Source organism: Puccinia triticina, chromosome 13A, assembly GCF_026914185.1.
Source record: "Puccinia triticina chromosome 13A, complete sequence".
Lineage (NCBI taxonomy): Eukaryota > Fungi > Basidiomycota > Pucciniomycetes > Pucciniales > Pucciniaceae > Puccinia > Puccinia triticina.
This window is the reverse complement of record NC_070570.1, coordinates 1,729,004-1,750,777: the sequence shown is the minus strand read 5'-3', so window position 1 is coordinate 1,750,777 and position 21,774 is coordinate 1,729,004. Positions and strand designations below refer to the sequence as shown.

The 21,774-nt window shown below is 46.0% G+C and overlaps 3 protein-coding genes across 3 annotated transcripts; all 3 read right to left on the bottom strand.

The window, feature by feature from the left end:
* Positions 1-3,033: 3,033 nt before the first annotated feature.
* On the bottom strand, positions 3,034-6,603 carry PtA15_13A165 (uncharacterized protein; the record flags this gene model as incomplete). Its single annotated transcript, XM_053162335.1, has 9 exons — positions 3,034-3,042; positions 3,143-4,210; positions 4,351-4,609; positions 5,289-5,429; positions 5,500-5,618; positions 5,705-5,916; positions 6,000-6,232; positions 6,308-6,441; positions 6,529-6,603. 9 exons carry the CDS (start codon positions 6,601-6,603, stop codon positions 3,034-3,036), a joined length of 2,250 nt encoding a protein of 749 aa, XP_053026321.1.
* A 2,755-nt stretch (positions 6,604-9,358) lies between these two features.
* On the bottom strand, positions 9,359-10,735 carry PtA15_13A164 (uncharacterized protein; the record flags this gene model as incomplete). Its single annotated transcript, XM_053162334.1, has 3 exons — positions 9,359-9,408; positions 9,519-10,034; positions 10,117-10,735. 3 exons carry the CDS (start codon positions 10,733-10,735, stop codon positions 9,359-9,361), a joined length of 1,185 nt encoding a protein of 394 aa, XP_053026320.1.
* Positions 10,736-17,246: 6,511 nt separating this feature from the next.
* Positions 17,247-20,998, bottom strand: PtA15_13A163 (uncharacterized protein; the record flags this gene model as incomplete). The annotated part of the gene is made up of 17 exons (XM_053162333.1): positions 17,247-17,378; positions 17,461-17,490; positions 17,557-17,586; positions 17,661-17,765; positions 17,853-18,026; positions 18,131-18,157; positions 18,236-18,339; positions 18,446-18,619; positions 18,701-18,792; positions 18,872-19,116; positions 19,204-19,437; positions 19,514-19,574; positions 19,667-20,210; positions 20,297-20,396; positions 20,470-20,526; positions 20,610-20,807; positions 20,900-20,998. 17 exons carry the CDS (start codon positions 20,996-20,998, stop codon positions 17,247-17,249), a joined length of 2,406 nt encoding a protein of 801 aa, XP_053026319.1.
* Between the last annotated feature and the right edge of the window lie 776 nt (positions 20,999-21,774).

Here is a 21,774-nt window from a genome sequence, read left to right as displayed (position 1 = left end):
CTTCGATTTCGACGGACACACTCACAGCTTCCAGAAGTCAACAAGATGGCTGGGCATCATCTTTGACCAACGCCTCTCCTTTTCAGAACATCTGAAAAAAGTCAAATCAACCGGAGAGCTAACCATCTTGCAGCTTGATAGGATCATCAAATCGACGTACGGGCTAAACACCGTGCTAGCGAGACGTTTGGTGGTGTCGGTTCTATACTCGAGGATTCTTTTTGGCAGTATTATCTGGTACACCAAAAAGAATGCCAAAACGGTGGCACAGGTCCTGGATGGATTATACCATCGGGCATGTCGACTGATCACAGGACTGTTCCGCCAAACCCCGCTCATCTTTGTGAGGAAAAGTAGTGGTCTCACCACTCCCCAGGAGATTCACTTCCGAAACTCTCATCTGTACATCCTTCGAGCTCTAGCATATCCCCCCTCTCATCCTGTTACCCACATTCTACAAACAGAGCTGACCGGCCAACCGCCCTCGTTCCCAAGTCCCATCCATTCACTGCTTACCCCGTCCAACCCATACAGCTTCCCAATCAACCAAACAGAAACCATTCGCCCGGTTCCCGCCCCCCCTTGGGTAGAGCCAATTTCTATTGTACAGAACATCAGAGAAAAGCGAGTGGATGCCATCAAACACATTCCTCAACAGGTGCGACAGGAACTCCAGAATCATGCCTTGATCTTATTCACGGATGGTTCCTGGATCCCAGACAAAGGAGCCGGGGCAGCGGCGGTAGTCCACCCTTCGGGACAAAGCACCATGACCTCTATTTGTCGAGCTGACACCATCTCCAATTTTGAATCGGAGCTAATAGGGATACGACTAGCCATTGATATGGCACAGGAAATTCTAGATGCCGATATTGATTGCGTTTTCATAGGTGTAGCAATCTTCAGCGATAACCAGGGTGCTCTAACCAGATCTGCAGACCCATTATCCCTATCCCCGGGACAACATCTTTACACTGATAATTTCTTTCGCATGAAGCTATTAGGGAGACCGGTCCGATTGTATTGGTGCCCCGGACACGAGGGGATACAGGCTAATGAACAGGCTGACTCCCTGGCCAAGTCGGCAGCATTAGGGGAACCTTCTTCGGAATCAAGAGCAATGCAACATTTGACCGTACCAATGAGCCTAGCCAAGGCGAGGCAAAGTTGTAAGACTCGCCTCAAGGTACCGGAAGCTATATCGGGCGAGGATACTCGTCGGTTCCCATTCTCCAAAGACTGTACGAAGTTGCTTCAGTCGCTGGACAGGCAAGAGAAAGGCCTGGCGGCGACCATCTTTCAACTCAGGGCCGATCACGCTCCTCTCAATAACTTTCTTTTTAAAATCAAATCTATTCTGGACCCCCGCTGTACTAACTGCTTTGTGCCAGAAAATGCGGCACATTTTCTTATGTTTTGTACCAGATACAGAAAAGCTCGAACGGACTTGAAAAAGAACCTTCGACGCCTCAAATGCAGGGTAAACCCGAACTCCTTCCGATCCATCATGGACAACCCCAACGCGATGGAAGAAGTCTCAAAATTCATACTCGCCACCGATCGATTTCCCAACATTCGGAAATACAATTAAATCGACAACATCGATCAACCCTCACACATTTTGTCTTCCTTCCTTGCTCGCTCTCTGCTACCTATGGTGCCGGTTTCTGCAATTTCACACTCTTTTGCCTCCTTTTTTTAGTTTCTTTTTCTTCCTTTGATAACCCTCCAAAGATGTACCTACAAGCGATGGACTAGGGACCTCAGCCCAGAATCCCGGAAGACCGACGGGCCTTGGGTTATTGGGGGATAACCTGAGTAACCCCTTTTTCTATCAGATGCTTGCGCAAGGTTGCGGGGGCCCTTTGAAGCGCTCTGATTCAAATTCTATGGTGGGATGGGACGAAGGGCTGGGGTTTCCGAACTCCAAAGCAAATACTCCCTCCTGTTTTTCTTTTTGATCTCATAAACTTCCTTCCTCAGACTTGTCTTACCAATGATCTCTCTCATCGATGGCACATTTATAGATAGTTTCTCTTCTCTATTCATCTCTTACTTTTCCCTTTCTCCTATTTTTTTCCCTTAAATTCTTACCTCTACATACACACACTATCCGGTATCACATGTCTCTGATTACGCCACAATTTTTTCATGACGTAGTTTATTACTTTACAGAAGTATGGGTTTGTACATACAAAAATTAGCTCGATAAATAGTGCGGAATGTGAAATCAATAGCACTTTAAAAAAAAAAAAAAAAAAAAAAAAAAAAAATCAGTAGCCGGAGCACCCTCCGGACTTCATGGTTCCGAACAGGTACCACGCCAAATCCTCGAGGATCCAGAATACCAAATAAGCCAAGTTGAATTCCTGCCAAACTTCAAGGTGAGCTCAGTAGCATGCTGAGACCTCTACACACCCTTGCCAAATGTAGGTTCATCCAAATCCAGACACTGATATGACTGGCTTCAAAACTGAGATTGGACGCAGGTCGCTGTTTTGGACTTGCTGGGACATCACTTGCTAGAAACACCTGCGGCGGTCGGAAAAAAGCCAATGTTGGCAGCATCTTGTTTACGCGAGATCGGCAAGGAGGGATCACAAAAATCTGCCCTTCAGATTTGTCTGAAACGGGGATGACTTCACAAGCTCATTGGTACGAGTTCCCTTCAGACAAGTTTTCCGTGCCCAAAAAACACTTCCAATTTTTCACATCTGTAAACACACGATCTGTAAGATGCATGTGTATGTTTGATCAGCAAAAAATAGGAAATGGACGAAGCTCAGATCAAGAAAAGTTACATGATAAGGAGTAGTTAGGATTACTGTTTTGACCGACTAAATGGACATGAAGAGTAGAAATTGAGCGGGGATTAGAAAGGGAAGTGCGTAAAGTACATAGAGTGATGCATGAGAAGAAAGATGGAGAAGGACATTAAAAAAAAGAGTCTTGAAGAAGCGTGCTTGAGGTTAATGCTGGTTAATGCTAGTTCGTGAAAACTGGAACGATATGAATTCTTGATAATCAGGATTTTTAAGCGGGCTAATAAATGAAGGGCCACCAGCGGAGCAAGAGCAAGCCAAAGGGATCAGTCAACAAGCGTATCGACAAAGGAACCAGACGAAAGAAGAAAAAGACTTACGAGGTTCAAGGATTGGAGTCCAAGGCCATGATCGATGACCTGACCAAACGAATACTTGAGTCCATGAGGAAGCAAGCAGTACGCATTTTTACCGCTGGTGTCGATCGAAGGATGGGGATCAGAGGGACCATCGAGGATCTTGAGCGCCAAGACGTGACTTTCATCCGGCTCATCGTCGCCCGAATCCGAGCAGGTCTGAAGCATGGGACAATTGTCGAAAGGGACCGAGGAATCCTCGGCTTCTAAGCCCTCTTGTTCTTTGATCGATTCCATTCTAGCCCGGGGAGATTGGCTGATCACGCTGATCGAGTCGAGATCGGATTCGCCGCCGGCGAAGCCCCCGGAGAGGGACGATTCGCTGAAAGACCGACCGTGTTGACTATCGCGCCGACGACGACCGTCGGCTGAGCGGAAGGAGGAGCGTCTGACTTTGAAAGGCTGGACGTGCCAATCATGTTCCATGGCCACGTTGCTGGTCTCTTGATGATCCAAGCCGTCAGCTCCGATCAGGCCTCGGAAACTGACCCAGAGATTGTTGTCAAGCGGCTCGATGAGGGCTCGGATGGCCATGATCCATTCTTGATCTCCCATCTCCGATCGGCTGGCCCTCAACAAGTCGTTCTCAAACTTGGACCAGTCATCGGCTTGTAATCGGTCCTTTAATCGGTTGTATAGACCCACGTTTTGTCTTTCAGCCAACAGTTCAAATATCTCACTTTCCCTCTGACCGAACGGAAGTAAGACCTCGGCCGGGATCGATTTTAAGTTTAAAGGTTCGATTCGCTCACCCGTTTGAGGACAGGAGAATCTGTTTATGGATGAGAATACTGGTTGATCTAAACTATGGGCAATCTCTCTTTGAGTCTCGCTTTCTGATTTCCAATTGGTGACCACTCTTGGTCTATCAGCATTCCGAGTCGGAGGTTGTTGCTGAGCCGGATTGTTGGACACAAAGCCGAAACAGATCGATTTTCGGACGGGGTTTTCAGTTTTTTTGTTGCGTGATGGACCTTTGAAGAAGGTCAACATGGTCATCGGCGATGGGCCTTGACTGCTGAACTCGAGGTTCTTCTTTGAGCAATCAACAGCGATCAGTTCAAGATTCGTGAATCCGACGTGATCGAGAAGGGAAGAAGAGAAACAAGCTTTGTTAGTGCCTTCTTAAACAACTATTTGGCGATCAGTCAGGTTCGGAGAGGGAAGCAAACCGGAGATGGCAAGTCGGTAGGTTGGTCGGATGATGGCGGGGTTGAGATGGCAGGGGTTCCGGAGGACATGATGGCGAGACGATAAGAATTTTTAGTGAAGTACTTGGCGTGATGCTCGCTGGTCGGCACTGGGGATGAAGGGAAGAGTTGGAAAAGGGGATGGATGGTCAAGAAGCTGATGGCGAAAAGTATGCGATTATGTATGGATGAATGCGCGGGGAGTATTAGATAATGCGGGGGTGAATTATGGGGTTCACGACTGTTCACGAATAAATAAATAAATGCTTTTTATGTACATAGCAGCCACTCCCACGGGGAGTTGAAACTGTTGAAACCTGGAACAGCTTGGAACGGGCGACCAGGCAAATTGCACCGAACATTCGATGTAATTCCATGCCGAGATTCATTGACCTAAAGGGTCTGCGTAGGTCTGCGTCCAAAGTTCATAGCCAATCACAGGCAAGACCACTCTGGTCTACAAACTGCAAAAGGCTGGATTTGTAAAGAAGTCTGGGAAGAGGATGGATGATTTTGTTTTTTCAAATGTGTTAAATATGGGTGCATTTTATAGGTAACAACTTCTGATTCCAGCTGGATGAAAAGTGCCAGAACTTCCTTCTAAGAATATATGTAGGTTATATGTATGTCTGATTGCAGAACTTAACCAATTCTCAAATTGGATAGGTGCTTCTTCCCTACTGTAATAGATTGCTCAGAGGAGTTATAGTTTACAGGAATTTGTTGAGGGCAATAGGATAGTTGATTCTGGTGTAGCTGTGTATCAACATACTTCTTCCATATCAAGGTCGTCGTCATCGTCGTCGTCATCGTCGTCATCATCTATGCCAAAGTTCTCATCGTCATCTTCGTCCATCTTGGACGGGCTCTTTGCAGCCTCTTCGGCCCGCGCTTTGCCAGCAGCTTCGTCCTCGGCAAACTTCGCAGCGGCTTTCGAGCGATTGAGTTCGGCATACTGTGGCTTTAAAACCCAATGGCCGTTATATGGCCCAGCTTTAAGAAGCGTGGCAATCTCGCTCAGGACTTCTTTCAAGTAAGCTTCGGGTTGCTTGACCTGGGCCCTGCCGACACAGCCATCTTGACATCAGTGAGTGAGGCACAAAGATTGTTTGAAACGCAAGGACAACTGACCTGAGTGTTTTGGTCGCCCAGTAATCGTAACGCAAGAAACTGGCAAACAAAGCGTCTATTAATTCCGTGCGGGGCATTCTCGTAAATTTCTCTGTTCCTTGGGACTTGGTCACCGATCTCTACATGATGTGGAGAACCATTCAAAAGTGAACAAAGAGCGAACAAGGGGCGCAGTAAGTGAAGCAAATACTTTTCCCAAACTAACAGTAAATGCGGCAAATTTGCTAGCTTGAGCGTGAGTCGTGACACCGCTAGCCATTCGGTTTAGCGTTCCAATGTCCTGATTGACTCGCTGGATGGTCCGTTTAGGCTGAGAGGCCTTCTGCTGACGAGCACGCATGACTGCACGATAATTGTCGTCGAGAACCGGCGAAACCTGACATTCATGGGCAATGGTTCCTGATAGCTTAGGTCGGCCTGTGAAAAATGCATGTAACGCAACACTGGATATTAGATTTCTGAAAGACAAAAGCAAACGGATTGGCAAGAAGTAGACCCACGCGCGACTTTAGGTCGAACCCGACGAGGTTTGTCGAATTTGTTGATAGAAGTACTTTCAACTGGATCGGGTTTCGAAGTTGAAGCCACAGGTTCGGGTTTAGAAAGCTCATCGAAAACGTAGAGATTTGTGGTAGCCGCATTCCGAACATCCAATTTGTATTGCTTCGGAACTGGGGCAAGGCCGGGTACGTCTTCTAAAAGAAGTTCGATCTTTCGTTTACCGGTGTGATCCCTGTTATTGATTACTGGTTGATATCAATATCATATCATATAGCTCATAGGGGGATCACGAGAATAAAAGCTCAACTCTTCATAGACTCTCATCACGCCAAGCTCGGTTCGGGGTCCGGAAAGTTGAGCTTGTTGGAGCCATCGTTCGGAAAGGAATTTTGGGATCTTGACTAGCCAGGTCAGGGTTCCTACTTCCGAGATATCTAGATCCTTGGTGACAGGAATGAAAGGACGAAGAGATTGAATTCGACGGAGACACGATCTCTAACGCTTCAAAGCTAGGACAGCAAAGCTGACCTCATCACAATCTTCTTCTTCTACAACGGGAGTCATATCCAAATCAATCGATAGTCGTTCTTTCTCGTCCTCCATTTCGGATTTTTGGGTTGAGCTAGATGAAGGCCGAGCTGAATTGATCTGGTCTTGAGTCTTGACTCTTGAGGGTTGAACTTGGCAGGACAAAGGATACTTGAGGGCTGGGGTGATGGCCGGGGATGGTAGAGGCCTCAGTTCAACTAAGGCTGGCACCCGGGTGTTCGGGCCCCCGGTCAGCCTTGTCCCGAGCCCCAGATCTGAGACCACCGCGGGGCCGGGTGGAACGGAGTCCACCCGGGTGGTCACAATTATTTTTTCTGGGCTGAAATCTTCAATTTATCTATCCTTGACACCATCCAAACAACCCATAGTAGGAATTTGCTTGCCCAAAAAAACTTTAATTAACCTCCAAAGCCCGCCAAGCAGCCTCCCAAGCCCGTCCAATTGGCCTCCCAGGCCCGTTCATTGGACCCTCCCAAGGCTTAAGCCCGTCCAAATGACCTTGAAAGCCCGCCCATCATGTAGTGTCAAACCACCCGGGTGTTTGGGCGGGGTGTTGGCCTCATCCCAACCACCCGCACCCGGCACCCGGGTGGTACATTTTGGGTGCCAGCCTTAAGTTCAACAGGGCCCTGGCTGATTGGGTGACCACCCCAATGTAAAAAAAATGGGGATGCAAGAGCTACCTGATTTGAAAATGTAAAAATTAGTTAGAACTGACATGAATTTTACTTCAAGATGAATTCAACCAAGTTGAATGATAGTTCACATTGAGTAGTTACATATAACTCCAAATTATATTGGCCTATAGTTGTTTCCCAGTAATGAAACAATTCAATATCACATTGTAAGGATTTCCACCCCAGTTCAGACAAAAACTTAAACCAAATTCAGCTGTTGCACTCCCTGGGGAGTGCACCCAAATCTTCCCTGGGGAGTGCACCCAAATCTTCCCTGGGGAGTGCACCCATATCTTCCCTGGGGAGTGCACCCAAATCTTCCCTGGTGATAAGTCCCCCTGGTAACCTTCTGACTCAGTTAATTTTGGAGGCCTCCTGGTGCACAACTCACTTTACAAACTAAATCCTTAGCACTTTCCCTGGGGAACTCAACATGTACCACAGCATGGGATGCCAATGCTCTGGCAGTGGTCATATCAAGCAGAGCAGATAACTAGTCTTCTATATGGCTTACTAATGTCATTTTTTAAAAAACTTTTTAGCCAGTGAAGCTTCCCTCACTACACATCTGAAAACCCAACCTGAGCGCCAAGAAATTGAATGAGAGGGTCCCATAAGTTTTCTTTAATGCCTTGGCTATTGGCCAATCCTCCATGGGGGGAAGAGAACCCCTAGCCTATCAACAGAAAATCATTTTGATCTGAAATTAATTGGTTCAAAAAATGGGAAAATTGGGAATATATGCTCCCAGATTCATTTCAACTCATAGCTTTAATCAATCATGGACTTGGTTAGAGCATCCTTACCGGTCAAGCCATGTTGGCGCGAGTTTTGACTCGCAGCTGTTGCAAACTAACTTAGCAACAGCGATTCAGCCGTATCGGTTTGGCTTGCGCGGGGTGGAGCTGAGTGGTGGGCGCGGGAAATGGCAGTTAGCTTCGAGCTAACCGTCACTAAATGTAGTGACGGTTAGCTGAAATTCAAGCTTCTCACTAATTTAGCTTGGGCTTAGCTACACCCGGTGTGGTTGAGATTGGTGGCTAAACTAGCTAATTTCGAGCTAAACTAGTCACCGGTAAGGATGCTCTTATAGATAACAAGAAATTTGATCTTTGTGTCATATAAAGGTAGAGATGGCACTTGGGTACCTGTTTGCAGGTACCCAGAACCCGCCTGCAGGTACCTGGCACACCCACCCAGCACCTGCCTGCAGGTACCCGGTACACCCTCCCAGCACCCACTGGCGGGTGTCCAATCTCAGTGAAATTTGAGGCAGGTACATGGGTGCAAAGTGTTGTCCTTGAAAGGTAGGGATGGCGCTGGGCACTAGTTGGCGGGTTCCCGGCGCTTTTAGGTGGCTACCTGTCTGGTGTGGCAGGTACACGCCGGTAGGTGCTGGGTGCGGGTGTGGGTGTCTGAATTTCTTGAAATCTTGGGCAGGTACCCGCACCCTCCGTGGGTACCCGGATGCAAAGTGCTATCTCTATATGGAGGGTTTAAAAAAACTTTGTGGAGGGGCAAGAAAAACCCCCAGGGGTCTGGAAGTTTGGAGACTGCTGCATCTGTGCATGAAGTGTTTTTTTCTGCTGCAAAGTAGGTCCAAATCTATCAACCAGAGCCATCAGAATTATTTCAGATGGAAGATAAAAGAGTGGAAAGAATGGTTAGAGAATATAATTATTGAATTTGAAACATTGCAATCAAGGTCAAAAAGCTGGAAAACTAAAGATGACAAGGTAAAATAGTGAGAGGGGGCTATTACTGTAAATTTTGAATCTTTCAAAAATCATGAGAGAGGATCAAGATTTTTTTTTTGAATGGAAGCAATTTAGAAAAGGAGAAAAGAATAAAGAGGAGGCTCTGTATTGATTGATATTAAGATGCAGAAAATAAATAGAGAGGATGGCTAGCAGAAAATCCAGGTTTATCTTGTATAATATTTGAGTTTATTGAGTGATCAAGGTTTCAAATGTTGCAGATAGAGCCTTGAAGACTTCCCGGTGGAGGCCACAGAAATTAGAAATGAGTTGGAATGTGGCATAAAATTTCCATTATGGTAATTTGAAAATTTATCTTTCTTTGTTTTGCAGTACGCGAAGTGCTTTACACTACCGCACACTGTGGGCAGGACGTCAAATAGACGACTTCTGCATTGCACGAATTACATCCGTATACCTACGAACTAACAAAGGGAATTCAAATCACGCCATTAACAAGTCAAAACACAGATTTCTATTTTTTGACTGTTTCTATATTTCCAATTTTTTTAACAAGAAGAAAACATAGACTCGCCTGTTGGGTTTTTTTCTTCATTTTCAGCATGGCTCTTCCGAAGTTCCAAATTAATGAAGTGTGTATTCAACTTTTTGAGTGCATCATCACCAAAATTGTATAAACCTGCACGAAGGAGCTCGGGCCGCAAACCCAAGACCGAAATTGCGGTGTAAACCTCTGCGGCAGATATCATTTCATCCTCTCTCAATTGCTCCTCCGCTTCACTACTGTCGATTCGGGAAGCCGCAGCAATCAATCCTTCTAGCCTTTGTCGCAAAGACTCTAATTTCAAAGGGGTATTCTTCCTCTTTTCCTCTATTTCACTGGCGTGTTCAATAATGTATTGTAAACGCCTTGCTTCCCTTGACGAAGCTCCATTTTGTTCTTCAGAATGGAGATAGCTCTCCTGCCCGCTCAGATCGGAGTCTATATCCTCCCACATGTCACTAATCAGCTCTTTCTCTTTTCCCTCTGCGTTTTTGTAGTGTGCCATTGTTTTAAAAAAATGACTTTGAAAATCAAATCTCCCAGTATCTGAACAACCCAAGCAGAAGGAAAAGGAAAAGAGTTTCAATTATCATAGATTAGGATGAAGCAAGATATAAATCTAACCTACCGACTGATTCTTGGAAGATATTGTATGTTGTCCTTTTTCCATCTGCTATCTCAGCCAATTTCATCAAACCAGCTCGCCGTATCCTGATTCCTGGAGGTTGATAGCTGCAAGGCCCCGCTTTTTTTAGCTGCTGCAGTGATGCCGCGTTTTTGGACTTTTGTAGTGCATCAAACCTCACTTCCGGTAGTGCTTTCTGATTCAATCTTCTCCTTTTTGCAGGTGAGTCATCGACAGGTTTCTTCCCTGCTTGATGCGATCCCAGCCTCAAGGGGGGGCCTTGGGAAGAAGAGGCACCATTATTGAATTCTAACGGCTCATCATCTAAATTGATCACTTCATGAGGTCTTTTAGAACTTCCGCCTGATGTCACTGAATCGACATCGATGATTTCTTGAATACTTCCGTCTGAAGAATCCAATTCCACGTCGACTACTTCCGGGTCCAAGTCGATCAGGTTCTGAGGGGAACGGGGAATCTCGTTTGCTGTACCAGAGGGGCCAGCTCGAGATTCTTCTGCGTTTCGTGTCATGTCTTGTCCAAAAAGCCTCCATGGCTCGATCGTTGAGTAAACAGAAGTTAATGAAAACAGATACACGAGAAAAACTGAACACAACCTCATCTCGATTTGATTAAAAGTAACGGAAATTTAAATCCTGGCTAGGAAAAGACTATGTGGATGTAAATGATTATCTGATGGTTAGCAAGTAGAGCTGCCGGACTATTTGGGAGAGTGAAAATTAAACAAGTTGAGGCAGATGGGCGGTGAAGATGGGATTTCGCATCCAAAGCTGTGGATGAAAGTCTTGATGTTAAATCTGAAGTTCTTGTGAAGTTAAAAACCTATTGAATAAATTCCTTGAAGAAAGGAAATGACAAATTCACTTGGATTCGGATTCAGGCTCAGACTTGACTATGTGGGGGAAGGACAGATCAACCTTTGCAAACCAGACCTGTGAAGAACCCTCAGCAAGTCCAATCATACTGCCAAGAGGTTTCAGCGAGAGCTTCAGTGAAACTGTAAAAAAATTGAAAGTTGTGTATTATTAGAGTGAAATACTCAACCTCAGAAGCGTAATCAGGCGTAATACAACTGTCCCGAAGGTCCCGACTCCGTCCAAACCTGTGGAATCAATTTGTTCTATCGATTGCGTACCATGATATACCTGGATTGCACATGTCAGGTCCGCTCCAAAATGACTGAGAAGTAGTAACGTGGTGCTGGAGTGCTGCTTGGGCTCCAATCTGGCCAACTGTAGAGCCTCACGTAGGATCTGTGAGGATGATGAAGAACTGGATAATCTGGTTGTCAGTGCCCCGCGCTGACGTTGTTCCTGCGTTTGCATGTGTACTGAGTCTATAGGACTGGTTTTGGAACCATTATGGTCGAAGAATCGATGGCTTTCCGTTGGTGATTGCGAGTCTAGATTTTGGCTGGGAAATTAGCTTTTGAGGCTCTAAACGCATTAATCTACATGCTCCCCAGAAAGGCCACCAGTAAAGGCGATGGCCGTTATTTCAAGAGCAGCAAACCAAAATTAGTTGATTATTACTTGCAACAAAATAGATGGTTGGCACTTGACAAGTATGCATGTTATTATTGAGGGTTTGGGTTTGCATGATTCAGCTTTACTCAAGACCATTAGAACATGTCTTTTTTTTCATAATCTCCAAGTTAGACCTGCGCTGATTAGCCCCGGACGAAAATTGAATAGCCAGTTTTTCCAAGCCTCAAAAAATATTGGAACATATATCTTCCCCCAAAAAGTAGTCCTAATTAATGCAAAAAAAGAGTTTGGGAACTGATGAGGTATGCGAGGACCCTGGAAACCCTCTATAGATGTGGGTAATGTAAATGTATGGATTTTTGGCCAAAAACCCAAAATGGTAGGCATGAAAAGTAAATGGCCTTTTTGGCTGCAAGCATACTAATCTCAGATGTATGGAAATTTTACTGTGGAACGGGGTTTAGTAACTAGATATGTATGAAAGTCTTGAGGATACCAACACAGTTTTTTTTGTACCCCCCCCCCCCCTCCCCACTCCTAAACAGTTGGCCACTGTTCATCTTGCAAGAACTCACCAGGGGTCTGGGGGTTGATTTTTTGTTTCAGAAAATGTGCATTGGAAAAATTCTGGTGATTAATGGGCAAGTCTCAGGAAAACATTGCTGGCTTGTGTTGAGATTTCACCCGGTGTGGTGAACAAAACTGGTCCCTGCATAGAAATGGCAGGGCACTGCCGCTGTCCAATAAAAAGCGGGACGTATAGGTAAGACTGAACGTCTGCCCTCCTTCTAGAATTGTTCTGGGCTTGTTTGGTTGTTGGCACTGAAACTCTGCAACATAAAAATCTCCTCAGCACTCCTCTGCAAGCCTGATACAATCCGCCTAGTCTACAAAGGGTTCAACTGCTCCGCTTCCGCACACAAGAACTCCACAAAGGTATGATTTAGGGTAGTTAAAAACTCTCTGCACACTTGTAATCTGTAAGTTGACACACTAGAAAAACTGCCACTACAATGTTGGTACTGTAAAAGTAGTAGTAGAGTGCTAGATTCATCATGAGAGAAAAGCCGTCCCCTCAGGTTCCATATCCCCCACTCCCTCCGAGTCCGCCCAGCCGTCCTCCATTCCCACCCAACGTCGTCCGCATCCCCTTTCCTGCACTAAAAAACTCCACCTGCATTGCCTCCCAGCCTAGCACATCTCCGACGCCTGTTCTCCCGCACCTTGCGACTAGCCTCCAGAGTTAGTCTCTACCCAGCGCTTCCACCCCAACGTCATCCGCTTCCGCTGCCCCGGTTCACCTAACTCTGCGCCGCTACCAGTCCGTCTTTGCGCTTGATACGCCGCAGTCCTACTCCAACTCTCAGCTAAATCTCCGTCTAGGCCGTGGCTTCAACCCCAGTTCCCCGCACCCGTGTCGGTCCCCTGGTCCACACCCTCCTCCGCTTGTTGACTTTCTGTGTGCTTTTGTTTGGTCATACATTCAAGGTTCCCTCAGCAGCATATAAGCACATGTGCTTATCTCATCTCTCAGGAATGCACAAGCTTTCCAATGAGCTCAGCCGCCCGCGCTTTCTGGCCATGCTGCTTTGTGGGTATTCTCTGACAGCCCGCCTTTTTATACCACCACACCGCTCCAAGATGATTTCCAGGTAAAGTAGAGTGATTCAGAGAACTCCGCTCCGCAGCTCCACCAATGTTGTAGGGCTCTGAGAAGGGTAAAATCAAGTAAAGCACGTAAAAATAATAAATCTCCGCAAAAGTAAACTGTAAAATAAAGCTCTGCCGCATAAAGAAGATAACTCCTCCACAAAACTCCGCAAAACGCAAGAAAACAGCTGTAAAGCAAGCACAAAAACTCTGCAAAAGCACAAATGTGACACATAAAGCAAGTCCGCAACGTAAAACTCTGCTTGGCAACATACGCAAAAAGTAAAAGAAGCATAATAGTCCGCAAAAGAGAGTGTGTGGGGAGTATGATGCAGAATCCTCCCCCCCCCACCGTGGTTTTATAGAGAAAAGGAAGAGAACTAAAAGATATCCTCCTCCCACCTCCCACGCACGCCATCCACTAACTCCGTTCACATGCACACACTTGTCATCCGCTAAGCGCTATACACACACACACACGTCATCCGCCAAGCTCTGCTCTCACGCTAACTCCTGTTGTCTCTGCAGCTTGCCTTTGACCACCGTCAAACTCCTCTCCCTACCTTCCATGCCCCTGTCTAGTCTATGATGTCAGGATCCCACACGCTGCCTCCGCCCCAGCTATGCCTGCTGACGTAGCCCGCTTTGACTGCCATGGCTTCCCCCAATCACCGCCTCCGCTAGCCAGTCCGCGCTGGCCTGCTCAGTTTGAGTCCAGTTCTGCTGTCAAGCTCCGCGCGCCGCCGCCTTCAGTTGTGTGCACCGCAGTACTGCTCCGCTCCTTTCCGCACCACCTGTGCTCCGCACTGATTGCTCCGTGGAAAATTTGACACATGTTCCAGAATTGATCACCACACTGGAGAAAAAGATGTGACAGAGAGGGGCTTGGGTTGGACCAAGGAGCAGAAGATGTGGTTCAAGGGATAAAAGGCTCTGGCTTGATGCTGTATTTCAAATCAGACAAGCAGGAACATGTAGTCACAAATAGAGAGCCCCCTTGCAAGATCCAAAAGGGGGCCAAGGAGACAATTAAAACAAACATAACATTTCACAAGAGATGGAAGAACAAAATACCTATATGCTAACTAAAATCTCAGCACATGGAAGGGGGAATTGCCACTTGACAATGGAAAAGAGAAGACATTAAAACTAGTAACAACACTGGGTTGATATGATTCAATACAATATTGGGCCAAATTTTGTATTGAATCAATCCCCGTTACCTAATTGAACCATTACCGTTAGCAGTAACAAGTTTTTTTGCGTGCTGCGCGTATTGAAACGTTATCTGTGTTACCATACCGTTACCGCTATGGTAACACAGATAACGTGGTAACAGCAGTATTAGAGCAAAAAAAAGGCTAAAAGAGCCAAAAAAAATCTCGATACTGCAGCAATATTGACTTCATATCAGCGGAAATATTGTAACGGCTTGAAAAAAAAATCCAAAATTCAAACTGAATATTGGTAACGCGCTGCCGTTACTGGTAACAGTAAAAATAACACACCAAAAATTGATATGATATCAACACGTTACCGTTACTGGTATCTTATTGACCCAGTGTTGCTAGTAATGGAAAAGCATCAAAACTTATTGATGGATACATCACACAAATGCAATGGAAGATGATGAGTTAAAACAGGGTTTTGAGCATCACTTATGGTGATGGAAAAGAGATGGAGCATGTGAGCGGAGAAGATGGACCAGAATTCTGACAGCTTGCTAGTGCCAATAGTTGTTATAAACTTTTCTATGTATTGGTACAGATATTCTTATACACATCAACCTCATATGCCTATTGCTTCTGGATTCTTCACATCAACTACTACTTCTTGGATTTTGGCACACCTCAAAACAGTGCATCTGCACCACTTATTTACACTCAGTGAAGGGCTCAATATTACTGAATTTGGGGGAAATTGTGTATTAATCCCCCAAAAATTGCAGCCCCCCTCATTGCAATAGCACTACAAACATTTATTATTTTGCCCCCCAAAAAAAAAAGTCAACATGAAAAAAATAAAACCAAAATTTCACTCAGGGGAACCAACTGAGCATGCTGAGCCAAAAAAATAAAATGTCACAAACTGAGCAAAAATCATTGGAAAATGTTTTGGGATGGTTTTTTTCACAGGCCTGGAGCGGCCTGGAGCGGGCTTGAGCGGGCCTTGAGCGGGCCTGAGACGGGCCTGCCCCAAAAGCACATTGGGTCAGTATTAAAGGTTTTTTGCCTTGCCATGGGAGCTGCTGGGTCTTTTGATGGGCCCAAAATCTCAACATGGGCTTTTGGTGGTCTAGAAGTATCAACCTGGGCCACTGAATAGCCCATGGGCCTTTGAATTCCCAAAAGGCCCACCTTGAGCCCCCACATAGCTATTGGGCTCTTGGTTGCCCATGAAGATCCCTATGGGCCAACAGATACTTCCATCATGGGATCCCATGGGCTTTTTGCCTCCTTTCTGGGCCACAAAAAGCCCATGGGGGGCGTTTTGGACCACCAAAAGCCCATGAGGATATCTGTTGGCCCATGGAGATCTTCATGGGCCACCAAAAGCCCATGAGGGTATCTGTTGGCCCATGGAGATCTTCATGGGCTACCAAGAGCCCATTAGCTATGTGGGGGCTCATGGTGGGCTTTCTGGGAATTCAAAGGCCCATAGGCTATTCTGTGGCCCAGTTTGATACTTCTAGATCACCAAAAGCCCATGTTGCAATTTTGGGCCCATCAAAAGCCCCAGAAGCTCCCACAGCAAGGCAAAATCCTTTAATACTGACCCAATGTGCTTTTGGGGCAGGCCCATCTCAGGTCCACTCCAGGCCCGCTCAAGCCTGCTCAAGCCCGCTCCAGGCCTGCCAGGCCCGTGAAAAAAAACCATCCCAAAACATTGTCCAATGATTTTTGCTCAGTTTGGGACATTTTATTTTTTTGGCTCAGCATGCTCAGTTTGTTCCCCTGAGTGAAATTCTGGTTTCATTTTTTTCATGTTGACTTTTATCTCTTTTTTGGGCAAAATAATAAATGTTTTAGTGTAGGGGGGTTCACAGTCAAAATTTAAAAAACTTTAGGACAAATTTTAATATAATTCTGTTCATAAGGGCCTTGAATTTAACTCAAAAGTTTTGTAAAATTCAATTGTGAACCCCCCTAATGTCTCAAGTGCCATTCTTACATCAGTGGGAAGAGTGATTCTTCTGTATCAAATCTCTTTCAATAAAGCAAAGTTTCAGTTGTACTTGAGTCTATTACACAACAAGTTCATAGTTCTCCGTTTTTTTGGGTTTTCTGTTTCTTTTGGGTGTGCCCCAGTGCTGCTGAATCCATCAAAAATGGCTAGCATCACAAAAAATTAGGCTTTCTGCCTTGCAAGGGAAAAAATGTTAGGCATAAAAAATGTATGAAAAATTTGGAAATTCTCTGAGCATAGGTATGAACTGTGTATGAATGGAATTCAAAAATGTATGAATTTAGCCAAAATTCTGGATTTTACATTACCCACATTTATAGGGGGTTTCCAGGGTCCTGGTATGCAGTATCAATAGCTGAAGATATCCACTCTGAGATGAGCTTCAATTTGATGCCAAATTTGACAAGATTGGTTGTTTGACTCGACTGGTCAAGGAGACTTGGCCACCAGAATGGAAAAAATCCTGGAAGGAGAAGATCTTGAATGTAAAAAATTCATTGAGCTAAATTACAAAACTGAAGACCTGCTCAAGTTACATAAAAAGTCAATCTGTTATTACATTCATACATTCCAAGGCCAAAGATGACACCCGACGAAGAGCTACAACAACAGAATAATGATTACAACACACAACCAACCAAAAATAGTAGGAATGATATGAGGGAAAGAGCAAGTGTCGGAAAAAAGAGGATATTGTGAAAGAGAAGATTCATGATGGAGGCATGTTTGACTTCCAAAAATAGGATCCAATGTTGAAAGAGTCCGATGGGCATCGAACATGTTGGAGGTCTACAGGAGACTTTTGAGTTCTTGGGTGACGACGACACTTCGCTTTCCGGATTCGATGACTTGTGTTCCGTCAGACGTGACCGTCGAGCGGGTCTCGACGATCGACTTGTAGGTCAAATACAACAAGTGTGCCTGTGAATTAATGGAATCAGTTGGCATTCCCACACGATTATTCTCACCATCACACTTATTTCGAGATTAGCAGTCAACTCACTTGCGTCAGAAGGGTATCACACTCAAGGGTCTGGAAGATCGTATATGGTTAGCTTCTAAGTTAAATGTCAATGCAGCCAACCAGGTCTGAACTCACATTGGCAATGTCATTGATGTATTTGAGGACCTTAAAAACCGCCGAACAGAGGAGTAAGATTAGCGGAGAACTAGTATTGTGGCGGTGTTCCAATTATTACTTACCTCATCGAACTCTTGCAAATATCGAATAATAGGTTCCCGATGAGTCTGTAACACGGCTAATGCCAGAAATAGATCCGAATGAGGTCCGCACATGTCGGTCCACAACTAAAGACCAACAATTCTTAGCGTGATGATCAAAGCATCCTGACTGGTGAAGGGATAGCAGAGGAGTACAAAAAAAAAAAAACTCACAGCCTCCCAAACTTTCAGAACGTCATGAAACTCAAACTCTCTTTTGAAGCTAATCAGAATCCAACGGAAGCAGAAGAACAAGTTGAGACTGTTAGTCTTCTCGAAATGGCAATACAGCTGGGGATCGATCAAGAGCAACAGCTGCTGAAGCCGCGAAAGTTCGTCTCGCATTCCCTAGAAGATTGGCCACCAAATGAGGTTTTAAAAACACAAGAAGGTGGCGTGTCAGGCGGAGACCAAAACGGAGGGAGATAGGGGGAGAATACCGTAGGGCGCACACTCTGATCTCGTAAGAAATGACTTTTCTGTAAAAGACTGGAGCGTCAGCTATCAATTGAGATGCTTGACAGGCACCGATACACCAAAGGGACTCGTCAACCCACCATTTTTTCCATCAACTTGACAAAGGCAAAGTAAGTGGTAACCTCGTCTGCCTCAAAAACGACGTAAAGTGGCGCGCATAGGTCACTCATGCCTTGGACATAACCTAAATGTAGGAGTGGCATTGTGGAAAATTCAGGCGGGCTGAGATTCAACGACATGTGCCATTGAACGGGCTGTGTACAGAGAGTATCATGGGAGGGGGAGCGTACCAAGCTCTTTCTCCCAAACGTTGTAAGTCATCAGAATCTTCCCCACAGTTTCGACGTGTTGATTGGTGGAGGGCATGTTGGAGTCTTCCTCTGTTTCAGGACCGTCCGAAGTCGCGGGGTTTGAAACGGTCGAGAAGTACGGCTGGCCCCGATCAGTCCGTCGGCAGTCGATTTCTGTGGTGTATATTGAACCACCAACGGTAAGTCCACTTTAAGTTGTTGATCAGGTCTCCATCAGGTATTATCACAACAAACCTATGCGATGCGCCTCTTCCTGAAATGAGGCCGTCGACTTTAGCTCTTCGTTCCCCGTCTCCCAAGAGGCTTTGAGCTTCTGGTATTCTTCACTGATGAATGCGCGAGAAAGTAAATGAAAGGCTACGGCTTGTTTCCCGCTCAACGCAGCCAGTCGATGAGGTGACTTACATCATGCTTGCTTGACCCGATTCTCTTTCTTGGGATGTGCTCTCCCAACCATGCACTCCTAATAGAAACAACCAAACCAGCTTCCTGGCGGTGGGCGCAACACCGCGCTGAAAGATTCGCCGTTGTCCCTCGGCTTTGTCCAGCAGCAATTTACCAGAATCGTCCTGCCATGCAATAAATTCTTCCAACTCGATTGGCTGAGCAGGTGCTCGTTGAAAGCGTACTTTCGGTACTTGATAAGTCGCCTATCAAGGTTTAAACCAAGACAATAATGTTAGAATTTCACACTAAGCTGTTACGTTTGTTGCGACAATAAATAGAAGCTATCGCACATGGATCATTTCAAATCCACCGTCCAAGTTGCTTATATTACCGTCATTGGTGATGGGTTCGGGATCCCAATCGTTGAACTCGGCCCGCCGTGAACGTTCCCCCTGGGCCGCGACAATCGATGCCCATTTGGCCAAATACACTCGGGCAGCATCATAGCCTTCAACGCCTGCTTGCTGAGACCATCGGATAAATTCTGGTTCACCATTGGCGAGCGACGCAATGGGTTGGGGTAACTGAAGAAAATAATGTCCGGTCAGTATTCGACGGTTCCAATGTTCATCAGTTCGGGAATCTGAAAAGGGGACAGACATGTGGAATAATGGGCTTGGCGAGCCTGTGTGACAACACCATTTGCGCAGCTGATTTTGCACTGGAATAGTCACAATAAAAATCGGGAAGCAAGTAGATGGGATGAGTATAAAACTTGTAGGTAAATAAGTGAGACGATCATGGATGACTGACTTCTGAGTTAGCTTGCTGAAAGAACTTAAAATGTTGAAAGCAAAATCATCCATTGAGCCAGATGGATTGCCATTCCGCAGGCTTTGATGAAGTATGCTATTCCGCTTTGGGGGAGAGGGTGGCGGGATCAATGCATCGTCTGCGAAGATGGGTGTGAGGTGTTCTTCGCGTTCGTCTTTGCTAGGGTTGAGAAGAAAGAGGCCATGCTCTCTGGCGGATTGGCAGACATCGGCAAAGCGACGGAGCTGTGTGAGGAGTGCCTCTCCACCCCAGCTTGCAGGGAGTGAAGAAAGTCGATTCTGAGCCAATCTTGTTTCACGAACCTCTCGGGAGAACTGGGTGGAGCGAGATTCATCGTCATGAAAATAGAGTTTTGGGAGCGTCGGGCCGCAGAAGACGTTGATCACTACGGTTCCATACCAAGAGCTCAGAGTCGGGGGTGTGAGAATGACGGAATGGATGGAATCGATTGGGACTGAAAAAGCGTAGTCTGGAGTAGCCTCCAGATCGATAGGAACATTCACCAGAATGTCCTCATTCGTTGCTGTTGTAAGCAAGGTTAGAGCAAAACGTTCACAGGGGTCAGTTGGTTATTCAGAGAGGCCGTCCATGAGCGTTGAGAATACCGACAAAGATTAGGATCGAGGTCCAGCTTGAGCCAAGAGTCTCGCTCCGATGAGTGCTCTATGGCCCGTTCGGGAACCCAACTAAGATAGAACGATCTAGGGGCCTGCGCAAAACACCGAGAAAGAAAGATTGATCAGATCCCAGATTGACTCGATGACTGGATTAGACGTATGTACACGTTGGAGAACTCCGAGATATCCTGGTAGGTTATCGCGAAGGAAACTAGTAGGATGCTGAAAGGTGGGAGGTAAGAGAAAACCAATTCAGACTTCAGGAGCGAGGTGGTGACGACTGAGTTGAAGAGTAGGTGGCTGACAATATAAACTTTGCTTTTGGACCATCGTAGCTTGTAAGGCTTTGGTTCTTGTGCCTTGCTTGGATCAGGATTGATGTCGGGTGATGTAGAGGGATCAGCGCTAGGTTGTTCATGCGAGTGAGAATGGGATCCTTTGGGTTCTTCTCCGGATGGGAAGGCCATTGGCCGAGTGATTTCCACCAAGTCGTCCGAGAGTATCTGTGCAAGCATAGCCACCGAAGTCAGCCAGGCATCGAGAAGAGAACCAAATGGGAGGTTTACTAAATCAGACAGCCAAACCAGAAACTGACGCTTCTACCATCAATCGAGTGCTCTAGCAGATGCTCATCCTCGAACGTTTCCTCGGACGAATCCATCAGTGGTGGTGGTGTGCTAGGTCCTCCGCCCATGGAGTGGTAAACCGGCTGGAAGAGTTTGAGTGTGAGTGCGATTGGTTTCCGGATTGATTTGAGCGGGTGGTCAACAGCCTGTGGCAGTGCCAAACTCGTTGCAACTTCAACCGCGAACTTGGCCCCGTCGACAAGACCGACCCCGCGGCGGGGGCCCGTTGGCCCGAAGGTAGATTTTGATTGATTTGAGGGGGTCACTCCTATCTGCACTTCCTGGCAAGAGGGCCCACAGCCTTGTTTTCAGCCCCATCTACGGGACTAGAACATCTTTCTCCTCCCATGGGCCAACAATCCGCTCCTTTGGTGTTGCACCCAGGTTCAGGGACTTGAGGTTCCACAACCCCACTGTTCAGGATTTTTTCTTTGGAATTGCCACTATTTTCTCCCCAAATTGCAATGTTGGCCAGCTGGGAGGTTTTCCGCTCAATCCCAGATTTTTAGTAAGACAGAAGAAAAAGAAAGAAGAGATTCAGGTTTGTGGGGTGCCTGGACCAAGAATTGTGGGAATAGTCTCATTGGAGCTAGGGGCAACAGTGGGCCAATACACTAACATTATTTGTTAGTGTAGTGTAGTGTAGCCAAAACCAGCTAAAAATAACAATGTTTTATGTTATCTATTTTTTTTGTTGCTAACAATACAGGAACTTGCCCAGGAAATAGTGATGGATAATAGCAGTAACTGTCATTTTATCCTGTTAGTAGCAATAAAAGGCCTGTTATTGTTGTTATTGCTGTTATCTCCTACAGAGATTTGCCATTTTCTGACTAAATTTCCG